This window comes from Pseudopodoces humilis, chromosome 27, assembly GCF_049639895.1.
Source record: "Pseudopodoces humilis isolate 2021_Gansu_Grassland_sample_001 chromosome 27, ASM4963989v1, whole genome shotgun sequence".
In the NCBI taxonomy this organism is placed as follows: Eukaryota; Metazoa; Chordata; class Aves; order Passeriformes; family Paridae; genus Pseudopodoces; species Pseudopodoces humilis.
In genome coordinates, this window is record NC_142226.1 from 2,167,810 (window position 1) to 2,181,802 (window position 13,993).

General features: G+C 40.5%; 1 protein-coding gene across 2 annotated transcripts in view; it reads right to left on the reverse strand.

Annotated features, from left to right (window-relative positions):
- RLF (RLF zinc finger) overlaps nt 1-13,993 on the reverse strand; it is a 40,847-nt gene that overhangs the window by 13,935 nt on the left and 12,919 nt on the right. The window contains exon 4 of one of the 2 annotated variants that reach the window (XM_005529884.3): nt 6,448-6,580. The exons of the other annotated variant lie outside the window; for it this stretch is intronic. Within the exon in view, the coding sequence (XP_005529941.2) occupies nt 6,448-6,580 (133 nt within the window). The remainder of the gene's footprint in view (nt 1-6,447; nt 6,581-13,993) is intronic. 2 annotated transcript variants of the gene reach the window in all.

A 13,993-nucleotide genomic window follows, 5' to 3' on the forward strand; every position in this document is an offset into this window, starting at 1 on the left:
AAATCACATGCTAGAACTGTTCTGCAGCAGCTGTAGTCAAGCAGTTACCTCTGGTGCCTGCAAGAGACTCTGGTTTAGTCAAAAAGGAATGCTTGTTTTAGACTAACAACTTAAAATATTTCTATTCAATGGCTCTTCCACTATGTCAGCATCTGATTACTATGCAAAACGGGTAGTTAAGAAACCAATGATATATAAATTTCTAAAAGAGAGGATTGCACATAACACAGAACAAGAAACTTTTCATGCTTTCTGCGCTTAAAATATTGATTAAATAAACAACAGTGTGTTCTAACAGACACTACACTAGTTGATGAAACTCATCATGAAAACTCATGATGTGCACCTGAACAGAAAACTCATTTCAGGTGCCAGGTACATACCACATGCCTGTAGTGAAACTTGTATTCTGCAGGAATCAGCTTAGTGGTCCATTAGAGAATCATTTTAACATTTAAGTCTATGGTAATGGTTTCTGTTTTTTACAGGAAAAACCTCTGAACATTAAACTCCTGACCCAGCTGATACTTCACATTAAAGGAACATCAATGGATAAAGCAAAAAGAGCTGCCTGACCAAGAGGCAGCCTGCAGTAAGATCTCCAGTTGCTAGGAAACAAGCCTCCTCTCTGCCTTAAAAATTGCATCTGTATGACACTGTGCTTGAATACTTATCAAGGCAAGCTAACAGTGCTTCAATATGGGTATTTGATGGAAGAGACTGCTACCACAACAGATGGCCAGGAGATCACTGTTGAGGGAAAACTCCCGGAAAGCTGGCTTACCCAGCATCAGATCAGTCACCTCTCCAAGTGGAACTGCTATTCATGGGCCTAGCAGGAGCTGGCTTTAGTGCCCATAAGCAATTGAAAGCAATTCTCTAAGTCCCTATTTCTACACCTCTTGGCTCACAGAATACATTTTTCAGGTCCATAAGAGGAATAAAGAACATACTAGTAAAAAGCTTTTTACCTCCTCTAAGAATTAAATTCCTCTTGTTTACACAGCTAGACATGCACTTGGCAACTGCATAAATGAAGTTTTACTAATGTGTCAGAGCCAGCTAGTCAAGACATGGGAAGTATTTTAAGACTACCTGCAGTTAGCCAAATAAAACATTCTCCATTTAACAGCTACACTTTTATCTTCCAGCACAAATGAGAGAAACATTGATGGAGGTGGATGCTCTGCCAATATGCACAAGAGGGTCTTAACTTGCTGCAGTCTTTGAGAGTAGTCAGTAAGCACACGGTGCCCAAGGCTGGCAGGTCCCTGCCCTCGGGCCAATTCTTTCACACCTAAGGGAGTGTAGAGTAAATTTTGCAAAGGAGGCAAATGACAAACTGAGCTCCTCTGTCGTGCAGATGTAAGTGATGATGGTAGGAGCAAAATTCAGAAATGAGTCACTAGTCAGACATCTATCTTAGCATTTAGCTTTACTCTAAAGTGGAAAATTTCCTTTTCCTGAAAAAGGAACAAAACCTGAGGAACAGACAGCAAAACGAGAAGAGTTGTTTTCCCTTAGAGAACCTAATTTTGTACTCAGTCCTAAATCTGTTACATTTCCATACATGTCCATGAACAGACTTTCTTGTTCCTTCTCCTCCTAGATCTCCTGCTGTTATGTGTTCTGTCACAGTGTTCTATTAAACATCTCAAGACTAGAACAGCTTCTATAAAAATCAATGCAGACACCCTGCAATCCTTTCCTCTTTCAGACCTTTTAGCCAAAAGGGCAGTGCAGTTTCAAGCTCTACACATATCTTAAGAACCCTCTTAAGCCAGGAGAAAAAGTAACAATAAGAGATTCCTCTCTCACCCAAAACACTTGCAGTGAAAAGATAACTTAAGCTACACCACAATATTGTGAATACAACCTTTCTAAAACATGCATGGCACTAGAGCATGAGAAGACTGTCTTCACTATGATAAACATTCCAGAGAAACAGCATCTGGGGTGAGCATTCCTGCTGAAAATCCCTGTGGAACAAGACAGGACAATGTGCTGAAGGGCAGTAACATACGTTAAGTACACACAACTGACACTGAGGTCTGTATATTATATATACATATATAATATACTGTATATTATATATATACAGTAGCAGTGTGTTGGATGGTTATCCCAGCTCTCTACAAACCAGCTCTCCTCAAGACAGACATACCAAGTTGTTGGCATTCATCTGCACTCAGCAACCAGCTCACCCCAATCTCCTTGGTTCAGGGTATGTTTGTTAAGACAAAAGTTGGGGGAAGTCTTGGAATCAGAGTATTAAAGCTAGCTGCCTGAGGCACAACTACGTGGGAAGTCACAACTGTTGAACAGCATCAGTTATGGTCCCATCAAGATGCTGGTATTGTTTAGTCACCTAAAAGGCACAAGTTGAAATGATTTTTTTAAAAGCCTTTTCCTCAATGCCCCAAACAACAATCCTCACCAGCTGACAGTAAAAATTAGGAACAACCAGCCTAGCACATGGCAGTGCAATTTATTAACAGCCATAGAAGCAGCAGACAGAACCCAAGCTGCTATGAAACTTTTGCTGGAACAAATTTGGTAAGCTATATTTATATTTGACATCAGTTCCTTTTCCAGGCTAGTGCATTAAAAACCAGAATTAAAATTAAAAACTCTAAACAAGAAAGGCGGGAACCTGACATACCTTCAGGATTGTTCACTCAAGTAGGCACCTGATGATCATTAACATGAACTACCTGCAGTTAGGCACACTGAGCTACTCTCACATCTGGCTCACAGCAGCAAAAACCAGGAATGCTTTTCAGGTACTCATCACAAAACCCCAAAAAGCATGAAATACAAACTATTCAAAGAAACTAAGCTTTAGATAACTGAAAGAAAACACTTTGTGAAGTTGCTGTTGTTCTGAAGGATAAAATGGCAGTTTGACTAAGGCAACTGAAAATCCATTGCACTGCAGCTCCTACTCCCAAGCCTAAAAGCAGAGCTGCCATCCCCTCTGGGACCTGCAGGAAGTACATTTTGATTCCTCCTACTTCTATCAAATGGAGCTTGCTAGCACAGAACTTCATACAAATCAAAGAAGTGATACAAGTGAAAGAAGGAAGACAAATATCGTAACTCATCAGTGATCTCTTACAGAAAATAGTATTTACTTGATACGTCTCTGAATGTGACAAATGATTATGTTAATTTAGTAGACATCTAGAGATAGTTGCTTAATACCAATTCCAACTCTGTCGTACACAAGGCCAAGAGACTAATTCCATCTGCTCAGAGTTTCTGCAAACAAAATAAAATCACAGCAGCATTTGACTGCCTGGCATAGAGGAAAGACAGGACTGAGCAAAGAAAAGGAAGTAAAACAAAATCAGAATTTTACTAATCATAACGTGTTATCATACAACTTCATGGATCAGTCTGTATGTCAGCAGTAACTTCTGTAGTCACTGAATCACATTTTTCTGATGATATCAGTAAGATAAACCACTTACATTAGCAGCACAATCTAGGAGTCAAAATATTTTCCATGTCATAATGGCATAGAGAGCAGGATTTCTTTAAGCTTTCATTTTGCCTTGTACCAGGGTGTAGGGTAACAAGTTTGGAATATAAATCTTGCCTTTTGAGAAAAAAAGGCAAACTTTACATATGGCCTCAATCTACTTAGAATCATACAATACCTTGAGGTAGAAGGGACCCATAAGGATTATCAGTCCAATCCCTTGTTCCTCACAGGACTACTTCTCTTCTCCTGCATGACTTTAAAGCTTTATGACTCACAATATCCATTATTTTGATTTATTTGAAATGTTATTGGATAGCAGGTAGCAGCTACACAAGACTGAATTTCGTGCCCTTTGTTATCTTTCAAAGCCTTATGTTTTTTCCTACAACTCCCTGGAAATCTTCAATACCTCCTCACTGTACTTTAGTTTTCCAAAAGGCTACCAAAACCAAAAAACACCAAATAAAATCGCTTCCATCCCCTGTAATGTAATGACACTAAGTTATTTAATTACTGAATAATTACAGTATTTATAGCTATTAAATATTGCCATCCCATCCCCCTATTTTCCAATTTCCACTACTAATTAATGCTATTAATATCTACCACTTTCACAGTACTTGCTGCAAACCAAAAGAATAGAGCAGAACAGGACAGCACTCTCACATAGTGCTCTCACTGTCTTTCTCCATGTCTGATATCACACTGAGCTCTGCTACTGTTCACTGTTCCCTGCACTGTTAGCTGAAAACACTCAACCAATATCTAAATCATGCTGCTTCAGTGCTAAGAGGACACACTCAGCTCAGAAAGATCATCTAGCTATGTCTAAGCAGCTATGCTGCATGTCCACAGGCCACTTTTCTCAGTTTATCTGCTCTTCGATACCCTGAAAGCAAGCAAAAACACCAAACCAAGCTTTCCAAGATTGCCACAAATGCACACATGGTAGAAGCAATATTTTAGGCAGATATCCAATTTTGCAGAAGTACCCTTTACTTAAAATATCTAACACTTAAGAAATGTGCTTTTGCCAGATTTGTGTAATACAGGAGTCACATTCAGACTCTAGGCATGCCTGTGGACTATTCCAGACAAACTAAGAATGCACCTGCGCAGAAGAGCTCTGATGAATGTCACAGAATCACAGAATTAACTATGTTGGAACAGACCTTTGAGATCATCAAGTCCAACCTATGACCTCACACCTCTAAACTAAACCATGGCACTGAGTGCCACATACAGCCTGTTTGCAAACACCTCCAGGGATGGTGACTCCACCACCTTCCTGGGCAGACCATTCCAGTGCCCAGTGGCTCTTTCAGATTTTTCCTAATGTCCAGCCTACACTTCCCCTGATGCAGCTTAAGACTGTGGCCTCATTCTGTCACCTTGGGAGAAGAGACTAACCCCCACCTGGCCTACACCCTCCTTTCAGGAAGCTGTAGAGAGTGAAAGTTTCCCCATAGCCTCTTTTTCTCCAGGCTAAACAACCCCAGCTCCATCAACCACTCCTCCTTCACCAGCCTTGTTGCCCTTCTCTGGACGTGTTGGAACTTCACAAGGTCCCTGCTGAACTGAGGGGCCCAGAGCTGGCACTGCTCCTGCTGGCCACACCACTCCTGATCCAGGCCAGGTGCCACTGGCCTTCTTGGCCACCTGGACCCACTGCTGGCTCATGTTCAGTCAGCACCCCAGGCCCCTTTCTGCCTGCCCACTGTCCAGCCACTCTGTCCCCAGTCTGTGGTGCTGCAGGGTGTTGTTGTGGCCATAGTGTAGGAGTTTCTCAGAGAGTGTTTTTGAATGTAATCATCTTCTTTTATAAACTGCTGTTATTGCTATTGTTGCTGTCACTGTTCATTTTCTTATCTCATTGCTGTTTTCAAGCAAATTGTTCTTAACTCAGCCCTTGTCTCCCTCTCACCAGAGGGGGTGGGGGAAAAGGGAGCAGCTGAGTGGGGCTTAATGTTTCCAGCTGATTTTAAATCACAACAGTTCAAATGTTCCTGCCATGGTATTAATACCTGACATGAAAGCTAATGAAGACAGAAGTCCAACTTGGCTGCTCTTTTTTTAGCACAGGGAACAACATATTGTCTCAATAACAGTAACACATTTATATTTATTTATTAAAAATACTGACATACTGCAACTCAAAGAGAGGCTACCCAAAGCCAGAACAAAGGATTCTGCTATGGAAGGAAACTTAAAATGCCTTTTTGTTCTCCTTTAATTTTTAAGACTTTATTTTAAACTCTTCTTCCCTTCTGTATTATTTTTAACTTTAGACTACCAGAGGTAAACTTCAGTCTAGTGCACTGTTAACGGAACAGATAATATACCTACATGTACTTAATGGTACCATTAATGGGAAAAAAATCAGAGTAAAGGAAGAATTTAACAGAAGACATTAGAAAGACCAGATTATATAAAGTGACACTAGCACCTCCTTTTCCTCACCCCTCAGCAGTTTCTGAGTTGACATCTTATTTCCATAGTCTAAACATAAAGTGCCGCCCAATCTAGAGCCATTAACACTCCACACTGCCCTTCCTTTCATGCCTCTGAAAAGTATGGACACAGAAAATTCCTCCCTGTGAAGAGTTCAGGAAAACATTTAAAAGCACAGAGTTATGAGAAACAAACCACCTCAGGAAGAAAAATTTCTGTATTTTTAATGGAAAAAGAAATACTTCTTTTTCAAAATGGAGTTTCAAAATAGTCAAACTGATGGATAGTACAGTCCAAGCAAAGATGCATTGGTTGTACAATTGGACACATTATTCAAAATGCCAGTGAGACAGTTTCATAATAAATATTATTTAGCAACATATGAATACTACTGCACAATACAATTCAAAATGCAACTCTCTTCTGTCTTCAAATCACTGCTTACCCACCAAAACTGCCCCAAGTAATTTCTGAACAGCCACACATCATCTCTAAAAACACACTCTTACCTTCCTCAGTTTCTACTGGTTGCTGGGATAGAATTTTAAGAAGAACTGGATTTTTCCATACCCCTTCCCTTGTGATATCCACCAATATTTGGAGGTTGTTATTCCCAAATTCCAGTAAAGCATCATGTGAATCCTATAAAATGTAAAAAAAAGTCATTAAAAGTCTTAGCTAAAAATTAAGCCAATGTAATTTTACATTATCTATCCTAATATTTCACTACATTTTAGTACTTTTACACTATTCCTCTCAGTCATTACTGCTTTGACAAGTTTGCTTTGGGATTTTAGTAGTCCTATGTCCTTTCACTTCTCTAATCCTACTGCAAAACTCCAGTTTCAGACTGCTGAGTCGACTGACATGGCTTAAATCAAAAAGCCTATTCTGCAGTTGTAACTCTTCTGCAATTTTTATGGTTCTCCATGTACTTGTGTATATATTAAAAGAAATAACAGGAATTGTATAAAAGACAAAAGATAATTTAATATCAAAGCATATAATGCTATTGAAAAACTCAGAAGACTAAATAGTTTTCAAAATGAGTAGCAAAATGGTAAGAGTCTAAAATTGTACATTTAGTGTTAACACTGAAGATGAGCCAGTCAATTCACTTGGAGAACCATGAAAGCCACAAATCTCAGAGGGGGAGAAAGAACACTGGGTGGTGTTCTGCAACACAAGGTGTTAAGGACCTGCAGATCTCAGAAGCAGCATAGGGATGTCCAAAAAAAAAAAAGTAGAGCATATTCTCTATCTTTCTGTGCAAGCTGCTAAGGTAGCACCAAATGTATCCCTGATGCTAGAAATGCATTCATAACAGACATTACTGTACTCCATAGTTTGGCTAATCTTCCTACACTAGTCATGAAATTAAAGTAACATCATGTCTTGGCTCACCTTTAAAATAAACAGGATTTCCAGCCATAAGCAGCCTTTAATGCAATAGGCCAGAAGGGAAAGGAGAAAGGAAACAAAGCAAGCTATCAGTTACCACTATAAACTCCTATCTAAGCATTCAGAATCCTCAGCTGCTAATCAGCCTCCATGTCTCACAAGGTTTGGTGCTTGACAGGAACTTGGATGTGTGATATTGCAGAGAAGCTGTCAAGGCTTGTTCTCAGACTATCATCGCTTGCTGCACACCTGGACACAAATCACACCACACTGAGGAAATGCAAAGCTCTAGGGGCCAAGCTGACAGACATGTGGATCTCTGGCTTTCCTCACTTGGTTGAGAAAAGGAAGACCAAGGAAAGCTTGAGAACAACTCAACAGGACATTGAGTAACAGAAGACACTGGAGAGGATCTGTAACTTTGCTTCACGTTTTCCTGTCAAGGTCTGCACTCAGGCCTTCCTGGTCCCTGTCAACAGTGGCAGAGCTGGAGGTGGGGAAGAGGCATGAATCAGCATGACAGAAGAGATCTGAATCACATTAGCATCCTTGGTATCAAACAGAAGCCAAGAGTGTTGATGGTGATTACAGAAGTCCTGTACTAGGCTCTGTAAGGTCATAGTCACTGGAGAAAGGTTTCTAGTGACTTGAAGAAATCACCAAGAGTAAGAAACCCTGGAAGTACAGGTCAGTCAGCATAGCCTGACTGAAAGAACATGGGACAAATTCTCCTGGAAACTACATCCAGTAATCTGACTACCTTCTGTGGTAACAAGCTGTAGATGATATTAGTCATACTTGGCAAGGATTCTCACAATCCCCCATACTATCTTGAAAACCAAATTATTAAAATAAAGAAAAGTGGACAAAAATGCAGACAAAAAAACCCGTTCAATAGCCAGACTTAAAAGGCTTGCAACAAACTGTACAGAACCCAGCTGGCAGCTGTCTCTCAGTAGCACTTCTCAGGGTCAACAGTGAGATGGTATTTTTAACACATTTATTGTCTGAATAATGGGACAAAGCAAATGCATTATCTGCCAGCCCACAGGTTATACAGAACCAGGAGAGCAGCTGACACTGTTGGGCAGGCAGCCACCAGGACATTCAACACAGAACATCACTGACAGGGACTCAGTGAAGCTCAACACAGGCAAATTAAAGTGCTGCACATGGTACCACTCCAAGTATCAGAACAGGTTGGTGACCAGCTGGCTGGGTTCCAGTTTGGCAGCACAGAACTCTAGGGTCTGTAAGTGTAGGTCAGCAGTAAGCTCTTACTGTAAACAAGGCTGGCTGTGCTGAACAGTCTCAGAGCATAACCAAGAGATTCCTGGAATGTTTATTCCCATTTGGCATTTTTGAAATAAATTCTACTGCAATACAACACTTAGTTTGCAACTGTCCTGTACAATTCATTTGCCATAGTGATGCACACCCAGCAAAAACCACCAGCTGCAGAAAAGAGGGTGAAAAGGAAAATCTTTGAGCTGTCTTTATCTTCCCTATGTTGCCAGAAAGTAGTTGGAGCTGTCTAGCAAGGGAGTCACATGAAAGGAAATTCTGTAAGTGTGTATGCAGGAAGTGTTTCCACATGTAAACAATCTCATTTTGAAAGGACTAATGAAAATTTGTGCATTTTCCATTTCTTAAAGACAATATTTGTGAGACAGGACGCTAAGCAACCTGATTTAAGAAAGCCCTCTGACTCAGAGTGACGAGGTGGATCAGGTAACTGAGCTTTCTTCCATAACTCTGCTGCAACAGAAACCTTCAGAGAGCTGCAGATTTAACACACTGAAATTTCAAACTATGTCAGAAAGCACACTTTGTGGAAGTCAGTGCTACTGCCCTATTTTTCCAACTACAAGAAAAATAGTAAACCAACACTAGAAGTGAGCAAAAAAACACACGTTAGTTCTTTCCAAATGCAGAACTGTAGTGCAGGCTTCCACCTTCTAAGGACCATAAAGTCTCATAGGTGAATGCAACTATCAAGCAGTTTTGACAACTTTAAAAATCTCATCTTCCTTAGCAGTACCAAAGACTTTCTGTAGATATGGCCCCAAAATTAATTTTATTTTTAGATAACTGTTGTAACCGTGTTCCAACAATTAGCTCACAGCAACCTGCTAACTAAAATCATTAAAGACCACGCTACTTCTAAAAATTATTATAAAGGCAGTAAAGCTAGTGGGTGAGTTATTGGTAAGACCACCTCAAAAACCAGGAGCTGATATTGGTAGAGGAGTTGGTGCTAATTAGCAGATGCAAAGATAGCCAAATAGGATGCTTGCAATGACTGGTTTCTGGTCTTGAGTCTGCAATGCTACTCACAAGGTCAGAAGTAATTTTGGTGTGCCTAATGATGCAACAGACTTTACATGCTCTTGACCAGAACTCAAACTGCTCCTAGCTAACAGCACTGAGTGATTGACAAAGGTTTCAGGCTGTGTTTAAGCATTTGAGAACATCACTTAAGCAATCTTACACTCACACAGCCGTTCCTCCTCTCAAGCCTTTGCTTTCAGTGCAAGCTGAAACAGTGAGCAAAACTCACCACAAAGACCTTCAGGGAAGAAGAAGGATTTTTTTTGGTTTGTTTTGATTTTTAAAACTAAAATGATCAATTCTCCATTTTACACTGAGCTAAATGGCATGCCAATAGAACCAGCCAGGTGAATGACACACAATGCTTAACACAATGGTACTGCCAAAAGATGCTCAAGTTGTAGCCTCAAGACAGCTTTAAAAACATCACTGGAGAACAACAAACTCATCTAAAATTGCATCCATGAAATACCTAACCACAGCCCACTTTCTGTAACTGGCAGTTATTTCCTATGGGAAGTCTATGTATATTATTTTATCCTCAGTCTTGAGGATGATTAAGTAAACACCTACAGGTATGCAGGTAGAAGAGCTACTGGATCTTACCTAAAAAAATCAATAGAAGCCCATTTTAACAATCTCTGCTTTAGGCCTTTCCCAACTACATGTCACACAGCATTAAGTCTTTTTAAAACAGCAGGTTGCCAGAGCATCCGTGATGCAGTCTCTTTCCTCACATTAATGTTACAGCATTAACCTCTCAGTCTCAAGTGTAGAGCAGGTCAAAGACTAACTACAAGAAAACATCAGCATTTAAGAGCCTATCAGTTTAAACTTCACTTGGAAGACTGCCCATGAGCTTTACTGACCTCTGTGAAGGCATTCAGCACAGCTGTTATGCCCTAGAAAGGGGTGGAACTACTGATCTAAGCACTGAGGAGCTAGAAGCCATGGCCTCTTAAAGAAACAGAAACAGCCAGATCATCTCACTTATCTGCCATGACCACTAGAATAATATGGCTGACAAAAAAACCCTTAAAAATCACACAACCTGGACACAGGTGAGGTACTGAAAATACCACTGGCCCTCAGATTATGACATCCAATGATCCAGACATCCAACATAAACAATGTCTTCCCAATAGCAACTGATCCCTAATCTGAGGGCTTCAGGATGCAGTACAGAGCCAGCAGAGCCCAATTATAGGGATCAGTCACATTTCAGCACCTCTGTATTAAGGGCTGAAAGGACCTAAGAAGATGAGGAAGAAGGAGCTTTCGATACAAGCAAGCCAATTTGCTGAGTCAGCACTGTGTTTGAGATTCAGTGTATCACTACCAAAATACCAAATATAAAATTCACCAACATATGTAGCACAAGTAATTAACCACTGTCAGTTTACTCCCTTTCCCTGCAGTGCTTAGCTGAACCATATTGGACCTGCTGAAGAATATAAAGCTAATATTAATGGAATATATGCAAAAATGTATTACGAATACATCAAAAGTCTTTGAAGAAGCTTAATGCAACATCTATGTATACAGACCTCATTAAGGTAGGACAACACCATAAACAGGTTCTAAAGAGCAGGACATAAAACATTTCATTCTAAATGAAGTCAGGAAAGAATAATACAGTAAGAGCCTATGGACAAAGTTCAAAAGAAAAGACAAGCCTTGAAACAGTTTACTGAAGACATCAGGATTTTCTAGTCCTGGCAATTTAGAGTGATCAGCATCTACTACAGCTTCACAAAAGTTTTTGGCTTATGCTCATCCTCAACTCACAGTTTTTCTAAATAAAGCATTGATGCTCTTTGTAAGGCTTGAAGGCAACCCTGTTACACAACCAACATTCAATACCCAGAACAACATCTCTGCTCTCACTAAAGATGTCTTTGAATGTCTCCTTCACCTGACTAGATTATATCAATCCACACTGCACTTCTCCACTGGGTCCCTCCCCCAGACTAAGAGTTTACTTGTATCAAGAGCCCTGTTGTAATTCTATCCCAATCCTTTCACTCATATTTTACAGCATTTCCCCACTTGTGCCTGCATCTTTTTGCTTGCTGCCACTGAATAAATCCATGCTGAGACTCCTGTCATAGAATCTCACATCTTGTTTTCACTTTTCCCAAGCTGCCTCTGATCTTGCCCAGGGATGAGGAAAACTGGACTCAGGTAGTGACTGCTGGTATTTAGGATACCACAACAAACAGGTTCAGACACCAAAGAAAGATTTTGACAGCATTTTGTATATAAGCTGGACATCACTGACACTCTACTTTCAAGTCTAGGACAGTCCCCACACCTTGATGCTTTGAAATGCAAGTTCTCACCTTTAACATTCCTGGGATGGAAATTTATTTGAAGTTTCACTGACTCCCATTACCCACACAGATGGTTACAGAGCAAAAATTACTGCAGGCAGATCTGAAAAATACCTCCTATATTGGGAGTTATAGTCCTCTGAAGCTACACATGTCCATTTTGTTAGGAAAGCAGTAAGCACATTCACATCCATCAGACCTGGGCATGTGCTAACATAATATTCTGCAGTTCTTTCCTACTGGATTTGCCTGTAGAGCTGCACATCACACAGTCACACACAGGCTTTAAAACCTACAAGACAGCCTACAAGTGATTCTTGTTTGAAGATCTCTATTGCCCTTCATATGCCTTACATACTCCTGCAGTGACAAGTGGGTTCCTACTGTACTCCAAAGCACGCTACAAGCATTCTCATACTTCTGCCAGAGAGCTACTTCAAAATCTCATTAGAAACACCTGTTGTAGAAGTCCACAAACCTCTCTTCAGCAAGCTTCCAGAAAACCACCATGTTTAATCAGTTCACAATCTGGACTATGGGGAGCATTAGATGAGTGCTAAACTTGGAAGCTGTAGTTTCAAAAAGTCACTACAAAAGCCAAGCAAATACTAGTAACTCCTGGCAGAAGCATATCTTGAATTTTCCCTTAGTTCTAAAAGTTGAGATGAGAGATCTGAGCTTGTGCCAGCCTTTGTAGAATCCCAGAAGATAAAGGCTCACATGTATGTCTCAAACACCAACGAGATGCTGAGGACCCAACCAAGGACTCTCAGTAATAACACACAAGGATTATTGCCAATAACCAAGGACTGTTGGTAATAACACACTGTGAGAAAGAACAAAATGTGGCTGGAGAAGAGGCCATGTGGATGTAGGGCAGCACTTTCCTGTGAAAAACATCCTTGTTCTTGCTCCTGGAGATGAGCACAACACACGCCAGCACAAGTTCAAGAATGAGGTTGGGAAGTGGGAATGGATGGTAGCAGGGGAATCAAGACCACCCAAGACCCCCAAAGCCCCCTGGCCCATTTTGAGAGGGGTCTGAAAAACTGGACTATGTAGCTAATGTGCATACTAAGTGAGAAACCTGTCCATAAAATGGTACCCCTAATAAGCCAAGGTGGTAGCTCCAGGATCCCATCAGCTGGACCAACAATGGAACCAGGACTGGTGATATCTTTCTCTCTTGTTCTCTTTCTTCTTACCATACCTGTCTATCCAACCCCCACCTGCTCTCTGTGCCTACACAGCAGGTCAAGCACTAACATACCAATTTCCATGCCAAGCATGTAATTTACTAATAAAACAGCTTTTGTGTATCCTCTGACTTCTGTGGATTCGTAAGGCCACAAGCATTTACAAATCTTGGATGCTCCATCCCTCTTTAGAGCGAGACATCACATCCTTCTACCACTGGAATTTAACAGCTCCCTTCCAACATATTCAGCATAAAGAGACTGAAAACCTGCTCTCTATTGACAGAGGTGTCAAAGTTCCATCAATCATTTCAAAATCCTAGAAATGCACATATTTGTTACATCATAGAAATTACTAAACTTGGTAACAAGAATTCTCCTTGCAGATCTCTCCAGTTAAAAGCTAGCAACTTTTAGAGCTGCACTGTAACTCTGCCATAATGAAAAAAGATGGTATATGCCCTCCAATATTCCAAATATGAGAGAACACCTTGTTTAAGGTCTAGGCCATCTCAGTTACAAACATATTTGCCTTTTAGTGTAAGGTAAGATCACAAGGCTTAGGGAAGACCTTATCATCATCTTCCAATATTTAATGGGTAGCTATAAAAATCAATGGACACTCCCTTTTTACAAGAACTCACATGGAAAAGACATGGGGTAATGGGTACAAGTTACTCCTGGGGAAATTGGATTGGACAACCAAGGAAAATTTTTCATAATGAGAAGATTCAGCCACTGCAGTAATCTTCCCAGGGAAGTGGTGTATTCTCCAATGTTGGACAATTTAAAGA